Genomic DNA, 19,649 nt, shown 5'->3' with positions numbered 1-19,649 from the left:
AGCGACCGGGCTCCTACCTCCTCAGCTGGGTCCGGGGGTCTGCCGCAAGCCGCGGGAGCCAGGGCCGGCCTGGCCGCATGGCGGTGATCCTCCCTCGTGGAGGACGCTGCCGAGCTCGGGAGATGGCTCCGCCCCCGAAGGGGAACGCGCGCGCGCGAGGGGCCGGCTTTTGACGGTCCAGCACCCGGATGTGCTGAACCGCCCCCTCTCTGACGTCAGCACCGGCGGGGAATTTAAGTCGCCTTCACTCCTTCCTACTTTGCCTTGCAACGAGTTCACTTCGGTGGATTAGTTGCTGCTCCAGGTGCCCCTGTTTCTGCTTGTCAGTCTCAGCATTCCAGTTTCCAGTTTCCTGTTGCCTGCCTTGATCCCGGATTGTCTTCTCGCTTCTGATTCCTGCTGCCTGCCTTGACCACGGATTGTTTCCTCGCTTCTGATTCCTGCTGCCTGCCTTGACCACGGATTGTTTTTCTCGCTCCAGACTCCAGCTGCCTGCCTTGTTCACGGTGCGTCTCTCTCTCCTGCCTTCACGCCTGTTCCAGTTCCGGTCCGGGTCTTCTACGCCAGTCCTCGCCTAAGTCCCAGCGGTCCGGGTCCCTACGGGCTCCTCCTGGGGGGACCTCGGACTTCCAGGGTGAAGCCACCTAAGTCCTAGCGACCCGGGCGTTCACAGCTCCTCTGGGGGTGTCACGGGTTTCCAGGCGAAGGTTCATCTACGGCTGTGCGTGTCTGCCTCCCGACCACTTCCCAGCAGGGGTCGGCCCAAGGATCCACTTCCGGATTTCAACAAAAACCACTGTAGTGTGCAATGTGTTTTGTTCCTTACTGCATTGGTTACAGAGGAGCCTCAGATTGAAAAAAAAACCCCTTAAGGGCCTTAAAAGATTGATTCTTTCTCCCCTGTATGGGAAGAAAGTGGGAGCACGGGTCCAGTTCTGGCCCATGACTCCCCCTTCAGTCCCCTGCATATCAGGAGAGGTTGTGGCAGGGGTTAAATCATTATTACTCATAAGATTAAAATAAATAAAATAAAATAAATAAAAAGATTATATTGATAGAGAGAGCATGCAGAATACTGCAGAAGTTGGCAGTATTCTGCCAACTTCTGCAGTATTCCCCAGCGGTAATCCCCCAGCAGTAATTGGACATATAGTGCACCTAAGGTGCAACCATTCATTTACTAACTAAAAATTACCCTAAAAATGAACATACGTGTAAAAATTTAATTGGCCAAGGCATTTGTCTGAAATAAGCATAACAGCACTTAAAGGTGAAATTTCATGTTTGAAATTGAAAAATAATACAAAATCACCCTCATGAGTAAACTAGCAAGTTTACAGGCTTGACTAAAAATTCTCCTCTATTAAAACAAGTCATTATGATGGGGGCGTTTCTCTGGAATGCATTCTTTGTCCTAGGGGTCTCGAGAGACCTGAGACAGGCAGAGTAGCACGAGATCGACAGGCCAGATGCTGGGCTCTGCGCGCGCGCGTTGTCTCCTCGATGACGCACCCCGAGGGGGCAGCAGCGGTGGCGTAGGGGGTGGTGAGAGATAGACGTGCACGTCCCCGAAACCCCCTGCTAGGAGCGCGCGCGCGCGCGACCGAAAGCAGCCTTTCGGCTACTTATCTGGGAGGTGTGGAGCGTGGCTTTTCCCTCGCCCAGGCATGTGAGCCCGTCAAAAGAGGGGGAGGGGGTGTTTTATGCCCTACCTGCAAATGGCAACTACAGTGGACCTCGAGGTACTAGAAGAAGTCTATTGTGACTCATTAGAAAACAGGAAAGTCATCTTCACAAGGCCAAATATTCCAGAGAGCTACAAGGAAAGAAAAGACCAACAGGGCGAGACCCCAAAATGCACAGGAGGGGCATCCGCAGGTAGATCTGGGGAGCTGACTTTAAATTCTAAAAAGAATGTGTCCCATAAAGAGCAAAGAAGAATTAATTCCCAGAGATTGGTTTTACAATACATTGTGCCTTGCATGGACTCATATGGCTTGTGTATAGTGGACAATTTCGTAGGACATAAATACGGAGAGAAGATCTTGCAAGAGGTCCTGGGTCTGTATCAGAGCGGCAGGTTCCAGCATGGAGAACTTGCAAATCAAAAATCGGGGAGCAACCAGGCTATTCGCGGGGATAAAATACTCTGGGTAGAAGGCAACGAGCAAGGATGTGAAAACATAGGAATCCTGCTGTCCAAAATGGATAAACTCATCATGTATGCAGATGGAAAACTTGGACATTACAAAATTAGAGGGAGGCATAAGGTCAGTACAGGTTCTATAAACCTCGGGAGTAACTTTTTTTAAATTCTGTATTTTACATTGGTGTCTAGTTTGTCAAAAAGCTAATGCACGCTAAGTGAAATTGAAATTGCACTTTTTATACAGCGGTTGCTGTATGAAAATCTTGAAGTATCTTAAATACAATGAATATTGCATATGTATGCATAAAGAAAAAGAACAGATATTCAGAAAGTGATTAATATGTGCTATATGATAGTAAAAATATGAAGTATTTGGGTACAAAAGTTTAATTTGAGGCAAGGGCGTAATATGAACAAGATATGTCAAATTTCTGCAGCAGGAAACTAAACTGTAATTACGGTTTAAAAGAGGAGGCAGTTGTGTGAAAGCAATATAAGCTCCTCCCTTTCCTTAATTAGTTTGCCATATAAAACGGACAGTAAATTACAAAAGTAATTTCGAGTTAATGGAAAATAATAATAAAGTAATTTGAGAGACTTTTTAACACCCTTTTGTTGGCCTAAAACATTCCAGGTAGATTTAACAATTCTTTTTTTATGTTTATTTTGCTGTTTTGTTTTGTGTTTTTTTTTTTCTGGTATTAAACTGTACTGCCAGACGATAGAAGCAGCTTTGGGCAAAGTATAATATGCTACATGAGAAAGCAATTGCTGCTGACACCACCCCGTGAGAGAGGGAGTGGTAGATCTTTTCTTCTCCTTTGTGTTTATAATGCTATGGAGTACAGTATATTCGTCCCTATATAGTTGCCCGTCTACATGCTTAGGGAGAATTCCTCAATGGCGGAGGCCACGCCCTATAGACGCTGTGACTAAGCGACGAGGCCACGCCTCTCTCCTGTCCCCCAATCCCCGACGCCTTGCCTGGATTCCGAGAACTGTGGACGGGGCCGTTCGTTGGACACGTGCGGCGCAGCTGAGCGCCTTCTAACAGATTCCCGGGGTCAGGATCGCTAGGCCACGCCCGCCTCCCTCAGCGATTGGTCTGCGCCGGAGAACGACGTAGCAAGAAGAGGCCTCTGCCCTCCCCTGTCCTGGAAGAGAAACAACACATTCTGCACGTAGCGTGTGTGCTACTGAAGGGCGGGGGTGGGCGAGCCATCTGCTTGGGGGTAAATAAAACCGATAACGGAGGATTCAAAGGTGTAGAGTAGCGTTATCCCTAGTCAGTCTTACTGGAGCTGTGAATAGTAGAAAGATGCGTTCAAGGGACGTGTGACCAAATTCAATATAGTATATCTCATCGTAATAATAAAGCAGTTTTTGAGATATAGCGGGCAATTTTAATGGATGTGTGAACTCTGCGGGGAGACTGCCTATTTATTGGTAGGAGTCTCAGTTTGGTAATTTTTAGGTTTTTTTTTTATATCGCAAGTCTCCGCGGTTTTCTTCACTTTTTTTGTAACAGTATTTTTAATGTTTTAAAATGGAAAATCTGTTCTGTCCTTGTAACACGGAAGACAGAACTTGCTGCTTCTAAACAGTTTCAGAAGTACATTTTATCTTCACAGGAAGCCACCGGCTAGTATTGTTTTTAAACATGCCTCTTAGATATATCTCAAAATTAGATTTGGAAAAATTAGCTCTGGAGCATATTATTCCCCGTCTGCATGATAGAGGGTTTTGCTATGTGGACACTTTTCTGGGGGAAGTAGTCGGGGACTGCGTGCTGGAGCAGGTGAAACGCATGCACTCCTGTGGGGCGCTGAAGGACGGGCAGCTGGCCGGCCAGTGCCGGGGCATCGCCAAACGTCACCTCAGAGGCGACAAAATCGCTTGGATCACGGGCACCGAGGAAGGATGCGAGGCCATCGGCTTTCTCCTGTCCTTGATAGACCAGCTGGTGCTGTTATGCGGGAACAGACTTGGCAAATATTATGTCAAAGAACGGTCCAAGGTAAGACAGCGGACGAGATATTGCGTATTTTAGCCACAGCTCACACTTCAATCGGGCATGCTAGATACGTTATAAAATTAGTCAAAAGAAAAACGACCAAGTAGCTGGGATGGCTTTCTAAAAGTAAGAAATACTGTAACTGTTGCCTTCCTCATGCAAATGCAATTCCTTACCTGTTGCTGTCCTTTTCAAAGTTACTATTGCCAGCTAACTGCTTGGTTTTCTTTTAACGCCTTATTTTTGGTAGGCTATTAAGAGCATACCTTTTCTCTTTTCTAAAAGAAGGAACGAACCACAGTTTATTGCACATAGCTGTGGTCATTTTGGATGTCTGGAATTTTGTATACATTGAAAATGGTTATTGCTTGAATCTGGAGATGCAGTTGATTTTCACACTAGATTTTGCCAGGCATATGGTGTTGCTATTTACAATTATCTGGCATGTCTAGTAATATAGAAATAGTTTAAGTATAGGGGAAATTATGCACATGTAGTCAATAATACAATGGCTCCGAGGACATGGGAAACTGGAAAAGTTAGTTTTTTGAGAGGTGAGCACTTGTAAGTCAGACCTGTATCAAAATAAGTCTCCCATTTACCCACCATCTGGGCATCTGAAAGTAAATGTGGTGCCAGCACAAAGTGTACTTTGATTTGGAAGATCTTGCGGAAGCTGGATAACTTGTAGGTAAGTGCTGAGATTTGAAAGTTAAATGGCAGAGGAGTAGTCTGCACTGCTAACAAGCACTTTTCTTAACACACATTGTAAGCAACAGGTTCAATAGTTTTTAGAAGTTAGGTAACCAGTCATTCAAATCCTCCTTTTTTTGTTTAATTTCTGAGGAAATATTGATTTGAAGTTTTTTGAAGACTCCTGCTACTCAGTCACACCTACTATTGTGGATCCAGTGTTAAGTAGATCTCCGTGGTGATCCATGTGAAAACCATACAAATGGCTGGCTCACTGATACACTTAAAAGCATGACTTCAGCACCGATAGGTGAAAAGTGAAGTTATGGAAATATTAAGAATCTGGCCTTTACCACAAGCACACACATTTTTCTTCAAAAACTTTTTAAAAAAAGGGTGGAAACATATTCAAACTGTATTTGGACAAAAAGAAAGGAGCCCATAGGAATAAGACATGCAGAAGAAATAAGAGAAGGAATAGTCTGGATGATGATTTGAAAGATCTGCTATCATGTATGAATTCCATGCATTAAAAAGGGTAGAAAAACCAAATGACTGCCAGCATGGTTAAATGGTGAGTCAAATGGACATCTTTCAAAAAGTGGAAGGCGGATCCAAATGAAGGAAATAGGAAAGAGCATAAGCACTGGAAAGTTAAATGTAAAGCATTAATGAGGCAGGTCAAAAGAGAGTATGAAAAGAAGTTTTCCAGGGAGGCAGAAACTCAACATAAAAACTTTAAAAAGAATATTCGAAGTAAGAAGCCTGTGAGTCGGTTGGAAGACATGACCAAGGGGTAAACGGGTGCTCAGGGAAGACAAGGTCAGAGCAGGAAAACTAAATAAATTTTCAACTCAGGGTGTTGGGGAGGTATCCATGCCTGAAATATCCTGTTGTAAACAGGGCGGAGGGCTGAATGATCACTTCTGTCAATGTAGATGGACAAATAGCGGCGTGCCTCATGGATATGTACTGGGACTGGTGTTTTTTAAATCATATATTTACAAATGATCTGAGAAAAGGAGTGTTGAGCGAAGTTATCAGATTCGCAAATTATGCAGTGTTTTTCAATGTTGTTGGATCACGAGCTGATTGTGAGGCTGGGGCATTGGCAGATAAAATTTAATGTGGACAAGTGCAAAGCGGTGCCTATAAGAAAGAATAATCCAAACTGTAGGTATATGATGCTGTTTCATATTGGGCATTACTACTCAGGAAAAGGATCTTAGAATCATTGTGGACAATACTTTGAAACCCTCTGCCTAAAGTGCAGTGGTGGCTAGAACAGCAAATAGAACGTTAGGCACTATTAGGAAAGGAATGGAAAATAAAACAGAGGATATCATTCAGTATCGATCAATGGTGTTACCTCACCTTGAGTATTGTGTGCATTTCTGGTCAGTCCTTCTCAAAGGTATAGTGGAAATAGTAAAGGTGCAGAGAAGAGTGATCAAAATGATAAAGGGGATGGAACTTCTCTCCTTCGAGGAAGGGCTGAACAGGTTATGGCTCTTCTTTCAGCCTGGAGATGAGACATCTGAGAGGAAATATGTTGAAATCTTGAATGGGGTGGACCTGGTAAATTAGGAATGGTTATTTTCCCTTTCAGATAATACGAGGATTAGAGGACACACCATGAAGCTAATAGGTAGCACGTTTAAAACAAATTGGAGAAAATATTTTTTTTCACTCAGCTAACAAAATGTGTAATTTGTTGCTAGAGAAAGTGATGATAACAGATAGCATATCTGGTTTTAATAAGGGTTTAGGAAAAAAGTAAAAGTTCTTTTAAAACTTCTGGTTGGGCCTAGGCCTGAGGCCCAAAGCAGGAGCCGCAGCCTATGCTTGAGCGCAATGCCGTATAGTGCCATAGAGCAAAATGGCACCCTCTGCTGAGGAGGATGCGCCAGAGTTAATTTACTCCGGCACAACCCCAGAGGATGCGTCATTTGCAGAAGAAAGAAGACAAGAAGAGGACCTACCCATTGCATTCTTTTGTGGTATGGGCTCTGGCCTAGCACCGTTCTGTGCCTCACACTGGTGGGATTTTCCCGCCCTCAGAATTTTGACACTCTAGACAGCTGCCCAGTGAGCCAGGGCTAGTGCATCCATTAGGCAATTATTCCCTCCGATACAAAGAGGTACACTAGCTTGCCTAGTGTTTTCTTAGCACTAGAAATTCACCTCCTAATATGAGGTGGAGTAAATTTTCCAGAGCTAATGTTAGTCTATGGGTGGAAGCTGGAGTTCTGGTGCCAAGACCTGTAGTTGGGATTTTATGTGCAGAAAACATGTAGAAAGCATTTTTCTGTGTACATAAAACATATTGGGGTAGATTTTAAAAAGCATTTACTCGAGCAAAACTGGTTTTTGCTCGAGTAAATACACTTTACTCAAGTAAGTGGGCTTTTCAAAATTGCTACAATATATGCCATTGAATTGTCCATAGGATTTACTCAAGTAAGTGCACTTTACTCGAGTAAATAGCTTTTGAAAATTGCTACGATAGTATGTAACATTTACATGCGTAACTCCTTTGAAAATGACCCCCATTTTGTGTGTGGAAAACATGATTAGTACATATAAACCATGTTTTCTCCACATAAATCATGTTACACTGTGTGATAAGCCTTTCTTTTCTGTATGTTTTCTTGTTTGTTCACATTTTTAACTTCTGATGTATTAGCATGCCATTAGCTTACTGCTTCAGGAGTTTAAAAAAATTAGCTTATACATTAGGAGACTATGTGCTGAATTTCAGCGCACAGTTTAAACGCTCAGCTTTTACCGTAAGCCTCCAAGCTGAGAGAGGAATAATGCTTGGAGAATTCACCCAAGAGAATAAAATCAGAAAGGAATCTTATTGTATGGGTGATTTATGAAACAGTGTTTAAAAAAGAAATTTGCATGGTATTAAAAACGGTCAGGCGAACACGTTTTAAGAGTATCAAAACTCATTTCCTATTTAAAAAAAAGAAGGTGTCTTCTTTAAATAAATGTCTCCTGGCAGAGATTGTTTTTTTTTTTTGTGTAACAATTTTTATTGCTTTTCCAAATATAACATCAAAATACAAATCAGCAAGTTGAATACCTTGTTCCTTAAGCAGTCAACCGCACCAAGCAATACTAAGTAACAAAGTTAATACAACCATACCCAACCACACTCCCCCCCCCCCCCCCCCCAACAGTGTGTCATATAGCTTACACTGTAGGGCTAGTGCCAGGCCACAGCAATAAAAGGTCCCAGGCTCAACTAAGACGAAAGAGGCTAGTCATTTATAATCCAACTACACACTCTGGGCCTCATTTTCAAATATCACATTGGTAACACATTAGGGGGTGTTACCAATGCAAATGAGGCTTCTTTCGTGCAGTGGGGAAACATCACGTGCAGCGATGTTTTCCCAGTGTGCGATGATTCTTTTGGTGTTTCATCGCAGTGCACAATATTTGCCAGTTTTTGCACTTCAATCATCGCGGGCCACAATAGTCCTGGACAGCCTGTTTGGGGGGGGGGGAGAGAGAGAGAGAGAGAGAATGCCTTACTATAATGCCTATGCCCTAGACAGGTATTTTAACCCCTATGGGAGGGCCACCTACTAACTCGGGGTGGGGATTAGGTATGAGCGTCGGGGGTTGGGGGCCACTTTCGCATTCCACATGAGACCTACGGACAGAACAGTGGTCTCTAGTGCAGATTTGCTGGCTGTCGGAGTGAGGACGCTCACTCCAAGAAGTGGTTTGGGCAACATTCTCTCCACCTAGCTTGTTGTTGCCCAGGTAGAGTGTCCATCAAGCTAGGTGGAGAGAACGTTGCCCAAACCACTTCTTGGAGTGAGTGTCCTCACTCCGACGGCCAGCAAATCTGCACTAGAGACCACTGTTCTGTCTGTAGGTCTCATGTGGAATGCGAAAGTGGCCCCCGACGCTCATACCTAATCCCCACCCCGAGTTAGTAGGTGGCCCTCCCATAGGGGTTAAAATACCTGTCTAGGGCATAGGCACTATAGTAAGTCTCTCTCTCTCTCTCTCTCTCTCTCTCTCTCTCTCTCTCTCTCTCTCTCTCTCCCTCTCCCTCTCCCTCTCCCTCTCTCTCCCCCCCCCCCCCCCAAACTTGAAGAAAAGCATGCTGTGCCTTTGGTGAGGTCTGAGCAGACAACTGTTCCATCTGCAGCAGAGTTTGTGTTCTGTGGTTATGTATTCCCCAGTTTGGGGGTTTTTTTCTTTTGTTTTTGGCCTGGCAATTTCCCCTTGCTCCTTTTGGGCTTCCTGCCCAGTTGGAATTGGCCTTTATTGGGTGACCGTACCACGAGTCTTCATTGCAACTTACCTGGGTCTCACCCCCCCTGTTTTCCCCGTATCCCTCCCAGTAACCTGCCCAGTTCTTGCGGTAACAGTCTTCAGCCAGCTGCCACAAATCATGCCCCTCTCCAGAACTCGGCTAATGTTGACCCCCCAAGTCTGGCCTCTTAAGTGTTTCTAGCCCAGCGATGGCTGACGCTCCCTCCTGCCCAGTGGTTGTGAGTGCTGCCTCTGCGGCATCCTCGCCACGGGACCGAGTCGTGGCCTGAGAACTGAACCCAAGTTCCCCCACGGGACCGGGCACTGGCACTGAGCTCCCAGGTCAGCCCTGTTACTGTTGCCCAGCGTTGTACCATTCCGTAGTGAATGTGGCCAGGAACCCAATTCTCGCGCCCATCTTCCCTTTGGTATCTTCTGTCAAAGGTGATTCAGGGATATGATTCTCGTCTACAGCGGGAGGAGGGCTGCACACTTTCTTCTGGGTGTCTCCCGTGCTACGTGACTGCAGTCTTGATTTATGATGAAGTAATTACCGTGGGTTTCTTTTGTAACATTCCATCTTAGTGACAGCATTGTGCAATCTTTTCATTACTAAACTTTGTTTCGTTGTGCAGCGAGGCAACATGAGGATGGATTTCACAAACGGGTCTCTTTGCTCTGACACGGTGTCCATATCCCAAAAATACAAGAGGAATTTCCTCTATTGTACCGTTTTTGAAAACAGAAATATCTTTTACTGCCTTGGCAGTAATTGTAGTGACTATCGATGACATTTGACCCAGTTATAATTAAGTGATTCTGATATCATTAGGGCCTGTTTTTACTAAGCTTGTTCCCCATAAGCACAGAGGGCTTGAGGAAATAATCCATATTAAATCTGGTGGGTAGTCTGAATTACGTTTGCATTTCTTTATTAATTGCTTTTGCCATGTGATCAATTTCCAATACCAAGGGTTGTAATAAATTAGTATGTATCAATAAAGTCTTTATTTTACTGAATTTAATCAATAAGATCTTAAGAAATCCTTTTCAAAGTAAGATCAGCATTCAATTTTCTTGTTTTTAAAGTTCTTTTTTTTTTTTTTTGGTAAATTGATTTATGCTAGAACAGAAAAAGTGAGAATTAAAAAAAAAAAAAATGCTCTCTTGCTGTGGAGGGGGCAGGTTTGAGTTGCCTCTTAGGAGCACCCAAGAGTTTTGAGAGTCAGCCAAGAAAGCAGGTCAGCTGAAACCCTATCACCTCATTCAAGGTTCTTCCCGAAATGAGACAGCAGTAATTGTGTTGATCAACTTTCTATGTAATTTACACAAAAAATAAAAACCCATCAATCCTGGGGAGAGTTCAGCAGATGTTAAAGGGTCAAGCTTTCTAGATCAACCTTTAACGATCATCCAAGAAACAGCTTAGAAAAAAAATAACAAATTATGGTAAACCCAAATTGCCATCATGCTAGATAACATTTTTCCTGTCATGTCTTCAGCCTTGGCTGCCACTTTTGTCGTGGATTTTATGCGTCGACTCTACAGCATTATTAGTTTAACTTCGCCTGTCTGTAGTTCTCAGCTATGTATTTCGTGCTCTGGAAAATTCTTTCAAAATGAATTTCTCTTTTTCAGATTTTTGCAAGAAGACTGTTCATACGTATTTCTGCCTTTTAAAGTTTTGACAGGCTTGGGTTTGGTATGGTGTACATACCGGTTCGCTCTGAGTGATAGGTGGCCAGACTGAGTGTCTGCCGCCAAATGTTAAATATTAGTGGAGTGCGGATTGATAGTGGATGGGCAAGGATATGTACATTTAGAGGAAGTCCTTGAAGAACCAGGGAGCTGGGCAGAGTGGAGATGCATGCTGAGAAATATAGTGGGTGGGGAGTGGGCTCTGTGGGGGTATGGGGTTGTATGCTGGGTATTGGGGAGTGGGCATAGTGAAGATGTGTATTGAGAGGGATTGGTAGGAGTATATATTTGCCAACGTTTGGACATTAATCCTAAGAGCAAGGGTATTGGTTCAGTGAATAATGGTGGGGAGTGGGACAGTCAAGCTATTGATTGAGAAGTGGGTGGAGAATGGGCATAGTGAAAGGTGTGTGTGGATAGATGCGTTACTAGAAATCACTTCTTGGCTCATGATTCAAAATATTTGTTTCCTACCTAATGAGCTGAGTAAACAGAACAGTCATAGAAACATAGAAATGACGGCAGAAGAAGACCAAATGGCCCATCCAGTCTGCCCAGCAAGCTTCACACACTTTTTTCTCTCATACTTATCTGTTTCTCTTAGCTCTTGGTTCTATTTCCTTTCCACCCCCACCATTAATGTAGAAAGCAGTGATGGAGCTGCATCCAAGTGAATATCTAGCTGATAAGTTAGGGGTAGTAGGGGTAGTAACCGCCGCAATAAGCAAGCTACACCCATGCTTATTGTAGTAACCGCCGCAATAAGCAAGCTACACCCATGCTGTGATGTATGGAAGTAGATAACATGCATATTGTTTTTCTTCTGCTTCTTCCCCTTTCCTGTAACTTTCTGTTCCATGTCCTACTGCAGTGTATTTACAGGTATCCAGTATTTTTCTTGATTTTCTTCTGTAGCCAGCAACATTGGTTATTTCTTAGAAGAACACTTCAATTTATAGATACAAGCACAGACTATGGTTTCATCAGGGCTTTTATAGTAGAGGTCATGTACTGCCGCACGGAGCCATCCAGAACCCTTCAGGCAGGGCCGGCGAAAGCAGTAGGCGAACTTGGCCTGGGGCGCTGACCATTAGGGGACGTGAGCATTGTGGAGCTGCAATCGGCGGGCCACAAGCAGCACCCAACCGGCTCGTGGCCCAGAAAACCGAGAACGAGGTAGGAATCGGGGCTGAGACTGGGGGGTGGGATGAGCACAAGGCTGAAGGTGCTTAGGGCACCTAATCCCCTTGCACCGGCCCTGCCTTCAGGTAATCTGACAGGTGTCTGAAGGCTGCTGGAAGATCTAGTGCCCAGGGCAGGCCTGTCCCATTGACCTGACAGCCAGACGGGTTTTCTGGATATCCACAATGAAATCAGCTTGTATGTACTGTATGGAGTCTCCAGTTTATGCAGATTGGTCTAGTGCATATTCATTTAGGATATCTAGAAATCCCCACTGGCTGTGAGGTTACCAGGATGGGCTGAGAAAGCCTTGGTTTAGTGCATCAAATTACAAGTCAAGGAATTCCTAGGTTGCAAGTTCACACCACATCTGTCACTGAATCCTGAGTGAGTCACTGTGTCTCCTTCTGCCTCCTTTTACCCAGCAGTAATTAGGTAATATAATTTATGTGTATTTTTAAATTGTTTTTATTTCTAAAGAATATGCAGCATATAATGGATTAGCGTATAATTTCAAAGAGAGGGAAAGTAAAAAAAAAAAACCAAAAAACTTGTCATGACATCAGTGAGAACACTACTGACCCGAGTAATCAAAACACAATGCTGGCCAAAGGTCTGGAATTAATTCCCAGGCTTCCTCCAGGTCCAAGATGATGAGCAGATGCAGTCATGAGTTTCCATTCCCTCACCGAGAGCGAAAGTAAAGTCATTTTAGAAGCGTGATCTCAGCTGGATTATTTTTCCAGCACTTGAGCTGTGCCACTTTTTTTTTTCCCCCTAAGAGCAGTAGTCATGCGGCAAGAACTAACTAGTTTGCCAACTTTTCGACCTCATAAGACCTAGCCATCCCACCCAGAAAAACCTAACGGGCCAATTTTAGAAGGCCCACACGCGTAAAATTTGGGGATTATGCGCGGGGCCGGGCCCTGTACGCGCCGGGCGCATTTTCTAAAGGACCTGGCCACGCGCGTAACCCCCCCGATATGCACTGAAGGGCTGGGCCCTTAGAAAGGGGCGGCGGGCCGGGACAGCGCCATTAGACGCTGCCCTGGGGAAGCACGCACCGGCAGCCAGCGGCGCGTGGAAGATATTTCTGTTCCGAAGGAGCAGTAAGTAGAAAAATAAAAAAATTGGGGATAGGTAGGGGGTAGTTTAGGGGTTGGGGGAAGAGAGAGGAAGGTTAGGGTTAGGGAACTGGTAAAAACAGAAATCACGTTGCCGCGCGTAAATTAAAAAAAAAAATACACACACCCCCCCACGTGCAGAAGAAGCCACCTTGCCCGTACATGCGCACGCGGATATTAAAATCCAGCGCATGTGTGTGTGCACAGGAAGACTATTTTATAACATGCGCGTGCCGACGCACCCATGTTATAAAAGAGCCACGTCCATGTGCGTGTGTCGGGAACCGCGCACACATTTAAAAAAAAAAAAAATCTACCCCTAAAGGAGCAAGCGATTGAGTTCAATGGAAAAGGCTACTACTTGTGGTTTTAGGTTAGTCCTATCTTGCTCATTTGATATTGTTGCATGCTATTTGTTTAATCCCAGATGTATCTTAATTATTTTGTAAACTGTGAATAGTGAGACGCGGGCAGCCTGCACATATGCGTGCGGCCATCGGATTTTATAACATGCGCAAAGGGTTGCAGAGATGTGAAATGGAAGCTCAATTTCCTTTAACTCGACTGACTGGCATCAAATTTTGTGCAAGGAACATAAAATGTTTCTTTTATAAACATCCATCTGGTTATAAAAGAAACATTTTATGTTCCATGCACAAAATTTGATGCTAGTCAGTCGAGTGAAATGGAAGCTCAAATTCCTTTAACATCTTTGCAACCCTTTGCGCATGTTATAAAATCCGATGACTGCGGGCTGCCTACGATTCGCGCAGGGGGGAATGTTCAAATTACGCACGGTGACATGATTGCCCGCTCCCTAACCTTCCACCCCTATCCTCTGTCCACCCTGACCCCTAACTACCTGTCCTATTTTTTTTTTTTGTTCAGTAACTTAACCTGCTCGGGGTAGAAGTAAATTATGTGTGCCGGCCTGCTGCCTGTGCCCACTTCCTCGAGACAGTGTCGAATGGCGCTGTCCTAGCCCGGCACTTCGACGCGTAACCCCGTTATTTACGCGCATGTCCCTTTTATGTGTGCCTCCCATCTTCAGGATTCTTGATTCATCATCTTTTTAATCTCACCAAATTATCATTTACAGAAGAAACCGGATGGGCAACTTTCACCACTATCTCCAGTTTGAAATTGTTCCTCATGGTGATGATTTTTTTCTGACCTGTTGTCCAGCATTTTCTGGAATGCCAAGTTTTGGGGTTTTTTAAAATTCTTTATTTATCAATTTTTAGCATTACAAAACCCAAATTTTGCAAATATAGAAAAACAACAGAAAGAAGGGATGAAATTTTCTCAACACATACATTTTTCCAAAAGTAAAATGATTTAAACTTCCCTTCCTTTCTTAATCCATAAATCAATATAATATATTACATTGGATCTGAAAACATAGAGAGATACTTATAAGTAACATCAAAATTGAAATAAAGATAATTACTGCACGTCTGTCAGCTATTTCTCAATCTTTACACATTTATGGGAGATAAAGTGATAGGAGTTTTAAATTGCAAAAAGGTTTTCAATTGTTCAACTGTAAAAAAAAATACAATTACTTCAGAACCTTTCTTTAATACACATTTACAAGGAAATTTTAACTTGAAGGAATACCCCAGCGAAATTGTTTCTTGGCGCAGGGTTAAAAAGGCCCTGCGCTTCTCTTGTGTTATAGAAAAAAGGTCTTGAAAAATTTTTACATTTTGATTGAGAAAAGAGGTCGGGAACTTTCTAAAATAATTTTTCATTATAGTTTGCACAGCTACCAAAGATGTAAGTGATATCAGTAGAGTATCTCTGTCTAATACTTCTATTGATGAACTTTCTAATATTTCAGTCGTTTTCTTGAAGATTAAGTCTATTTGTTGTAGAAACAGCTTTAGAAAGGAAATAACATTTATTTACTGCTGGTAAATTAATTTCTTCAAAACCAAGAACCTCTTGAAAATATCTTTTCAAAGAAACATAGGGTGTTTCACCCAATACGCGAGGAAAATTTAAGATTCTGATATTTAAGTGTCTAGAAGCATTTTCAAGAGCTTCCACTCTTCTGGCGAGAAATTCTTTATCTTTTACAACAGCAGCTTTAAATTTTAAGTTCTCTCGCTCCTTCTTCTCCAGTCTCCACTTTCGTTGTAATCTGTTCTATTTTCCTTTGAGCATCATATGAAGTAAGAGCGTTTTGGGACGCAAAACTCTCTACTTTCACACTCACCATTAAGTCCCATAATGCGGCCATAGTGACGACTTCAGGGCGTTCAGGAATCATTAAAGGCTTTATTTCTGGGGTAATCACTTGTAACTGAAGGATATTACTCTTGTGACTTACCCCAGTTGCCCCTTCTTCAAGTCTGGTTCTCGATATTCCTGCATTGATCGTCTCTCCCGAGGTAGTCGCAATTGCTGGTACTGCCTGTGAGGCTGCGATCAAAGTTGGAGTCTCTGCCAGCAACCCGGAAGAGGTTTCCTCGTTCAACGTGTCGGGTTGAAACAACGACCCTGATCTTTGCCTCGGTGCTGGCCTTAGATCTGGGCTCAGTGTTGTCTCCTCTGGTGCTGAAACTTCCCTCTCAGTTTCCTGCACCAAGGGTTCCTCGACTCCTGGAGTTTCTAAAGCTGACGAGGTAAGGAACCAGATAATCTCCTGCTGCATCGCCATTGAAGGTGGGGGTGTAGAAGGGTATACTCTAATTTTCCCCTTCCTCTTTGGAGGCATATCGATACGAAAAAGCTGTAGATTTTTACCAGCAGCAGGACACCGCTCCGCACCTACTCGGAATGTGCAGCCATCTTGGATCCATCCATGGCCAAGTTTTTTTATTAAGTGAGACAATCCCCAGAGAACAAGTTCTTGGTGTGCTTGGGCTTTTCGGCATCAGTCTTTTTAATTATCTGCTGGGGTTTTTTGGCTTGTTCTGCTCCACAGGACTGGAAATGATTTCTTTTCCAGCTCTTTAGACATCCTGGACCCAAAGCTTCTTGGAAAATGTGTGATTTTAAGGTAAATTAAATTAGGTTTGTCTGGAGCTCTTCCAGTCTTCATCTGAAGACTTATCGGGACATCATCATATGACCTCCAATAATTTTATGTTTGAAGGAAATTAATTTTCTGTAAATAGAATATGGAATGTTGGCTGAGAAAGAACCTTGTGTTCAGCAAGATCCTAAAAAGAATACACAAAATCATATTACAAAATATTATTCAGATATATACTTACAAATGGCCCAAATGGATAAATTGCACATAACCTCAATTCATTGAAGTGGGGTAAGGGTGAAAGATTTTTAAAAATAAGAAATGACCTTGTTTCATAAAGATTTGAATTTGAACTAGTTTAGAATCATGCATGGCCCATTATATTGAGGAGCATGCTGGATGTTTAAAGTGTTCATCCTGTGCTCTGATCTATTCAGAAATCATCAATTCATAGCCTAAAAAAAATAATTTTTCAGATTAGTTTCATGTTATGTTTTTAGATACTGTTTTCTGGGGTCTAAAAATCTGCTTCTAATGTGCCAGGGAGCAAACCTGAGGTTGCTAAGGAGCTGTAACTATTAAAGATGTGCATTTGTTTTGAACAAATTAGACAATTCCAACGAAATAGTTCGGGAGCGCTCTGAAACGAAGGAAATTTTTCAGAAATTTTGGAAAAATTCGTATTTTGTGTTGGTGCGTGCTAACACGAGATTCAGGAACCACAAAAAAAAAATAAAAAAATCCAGAACCGCGGAAAAAATGAAATTACCTGCGGGGGACCTGAACCAAACCAAGAAATGAAAAAAAAAAAAGCTACACATCTCATATATGCCAGGCACAATTATACAAGCAATCTTCACATTGAGGGATGGGGAGCATCAGTCATTTCCACAAGAAGATAATAGTTCAAGACTTTGGTTGGATAGATGAGTTGAATAATTTATGTAGATCAGTTTATGCTGTATAATGGTGATGATGATTCGGATTTGAGTTACTTAGGTTTTCAAGATGGCATTATGGAAATAGATACCTGTACCATCTATCTGAGACTGTGGAATTAATCATCCTGGGGTCAATTCACAAAGTCCAGGCAAACTTAGTTATTTGGGCAGGCTGGTGAATTAAAATTATTTTCTATTCAAAGCTTGAGCGGAGGCTGTATGGGAGGCCAAATAGCAGTGAATAAGATGATAATGAGCATTTAATGAAGCATTTGGGGCCTGACCTGTTTTGCTACCTGGAATGCAGTAGCTATCTTTTTACCATAAACATGAGTCTCCTCATCCCTTTTTTGACAAACAGAGTCACTCTGATGATGTCAGCTCCAATAAAAAAAAAGGCAGGACAAGCACCCTATACATTTGTTTTTATGGTTAAGGAACCCTGTTATTATATATTGTGATATCCTCTGGGACTGCAGCTATTCCTGCTCCCTATCCAATTGTGCAGAACCATGGTTGAAAAACACAGCTTTAGGACTACTGTTGAGCAGTTAGAAGCCGCAGGAAATGTGTTTGTGTTTACATTTTGCAACACTGATTTTTAAGCCCAATGTTGTATTTCTCCTCCCCCTTGTCCACATCTAGGGTAAGTCCATCTGGCTTCATTTTTTTTTCCAGGCCTGAATGATCCTCTCCTGGTTTTACCCCAGTGCATGCAGGGACTTGTAGTTCTAATTTCTCTGTTGCAAGCCCTAAGAAAACAGACTCAAAGCTCTGCATTGGCTTGTCCTGAAAATACGGAGCCAGTTGACAGCACTTTCCACCTGCCTTTTCCCGTCTTTTCATGGCTTTGGCAGCATAACGGCTGTAGCTGTTTAGAAGACTTGTATTTTGCATACTGTTTGCTTTTCCCTAGTCACGTGACCATGGCTTTTTGGCATGCTCGGGTGTTCAGCAGAGACCTGAGGCGCTAGATCTGTAAATGTGACATGCCAGGCGTTTTCTGATACTAAACTGAGGAATTTGCCTTTTAGCAGAGTTCCTAGAGTGAGTGCGCTGGCTGGGAACTGATGTGCATGTCTGGGTTTGTCAGGTGGTTAATTGTACACAAAGCACAGACATTACATAATAATAGTAAAACTGGTACTATGGATACTCTGTATATTCTACAGACCTTTTCTAGCAGGACGCTGTGGGCTTTTTAAACATTTTTTTACTGTGTTTTATGCAAAAAAAACAACCCAATGCTTTAACTTTTGTCTGTCCTGTTTGAGCCATTGATGTTCCAGTTGTGCAGACAAAAGAACAGATATAAGCAATGGAGCACCTGGGCGGAGGAGAGGAAAGAAGCCGAGCTGGTGCAGAGCCTGGGCCTTGCCAGTTGAAGAAAGGACCTGGAGTGGCCAAAAAGCAGCCTAGTTCATGCTCCCCCCCCCCCACCCACCAAAATAAAACAGCAGTGGCAGGAGTGCAGGCCCTACCCCCATACCACAGTAAAAAGCAGAGACGGAGAGGGGAATTAAAGTGCTGCCAGCACTCACACACAGCCAGCTGCCCGCATATACCCTCGAAACACTGGTCCCTTAACAACACCCATCCACACAACTCTCTTCTCGCCCCAGCCACATACACGACCCTTCCTCCTCACTCCTATCCTACCACCACCACCACAGCAGCTGGAAGACACACACACACACATATATCAGTGTAATACAAATATGTAATGAAGTCATTACATGCGCTCTTTGCAGTTGTCATACAGTTCTAGACTTTTTTTTTTAAAGAATTTGTACATACAGTATTTGTGTTTATTGCACAGATACCAAGGCATCAAGTACTTTACAGGGTTTTCTAGAACAAAAGACAACTCATGTATTCCGCAGTTAGTTGCGAAGTGATAGGACGCTGGTTTTATACCCTCCCCTCCCCCATGATGCAAGGTGAGCAGTAGCCAACAGAAGTGCCCCAGTTCAGCTGTTAAATGAAGTACCAAAAATGTCTGACGTTGGGCTCGATTTTGCATGTGTGGTAGTCTGCTGAGATCACCTTGTTTTCCTTTCTTTGTATTCAGCTAATCTGAATGCCCTAATCCCTGAAATCTCCTCCACCTCTCGCTGACATGACAAAACCCATGTATCCTGCAGGTTTGATTTACAGAAGAAGTTCCCAGTACGCCTTCCTCTACCAGCTTTGCTTGCTGAGAAAGGGCCGCAGCTGTAAATAGCACCGCAGGGTACTGGTAGTAATAAGAATTCAGACGTGTTGTCGTGCAACACAAGCCCCGCGGATGCAGCTATGAAGCCAGACTGTGTGATGGCTGATTACCGAGTGATGGCTGGATTGACTTAAGTTGCAAGCTTGTGAGTATTAAAGCCCAGATCAAAGGTTCAAACCCCTGTTACTGTCCATTCCCTTGCCTCTGCCAGAGCCTTCTGTCCCCCATATGGAGCTCACAGACATAGGAGAGAGGTCCTAGGTTGAAGGCTGACTCTTTTCAGGGGTAAAGGTTTTCGTTTCCAGGTGAAGAATCTGATTTTCAATAGGGTGCAGAGAGAGGGGGGGGGGGGTTATTGTACTCTGTATA

The 19,649-nt window shown here is 43.4% G+C and overlaps 1 protein-coding gene across 3 annotated transcripts in view; it reads left to right on the top strand.

Annotated features, from left to right (window-relative positions):
• Positions 1-1,537: 1,537 nt before the first annotated feature.
• EGLN3 (egl-9 family hypoxia inducible factor 3) overlaps positions 1,538-19,649 on the top strand; it is a 60,906-nt gene continuing 42,794 nt past the window's right edge. For 2 of the 3 annotated variants that reach the window (XM_029598936.1, XM_029598935.1), the window contains exon 1: positions 3,322-4,166. In XM_029598936.1, the coding sequence (XP_029454796.1) occupies positions 3,810-4,166 (357 nt within the window). In that variant the 5' untranslated portion in view covers positions 3,322-3,809. Of the gene's footprint in view, positions 2,271-3,321; positions 4,167-19,649 lie in introns of those variants that run through there. The other variant, XM_029598934.1, reaches the window with a different exon arrangement.

The sequence above is a fragment of the Rhinatrema bivittatum genome, chromosome 4 (genome assembly GCF_901001135.1).
Source record: "Rhinatrema bivittatum chromosome 4, aRhiBiv1.1, whole genome shotgun sequence".
Taxonomy (NCBI): Eukaryota; Metazoa; Chordata; class Amphibia; order Gymnophiona; family Rhinatrematidae; genus Rhinatrema; species Rhinatrema bivittatum.
The sequence above is the reverse complement of the archived record's forward strand: the minus strand, read 5'-3'. Positions and strand labels throughout refer to the sequence as shown.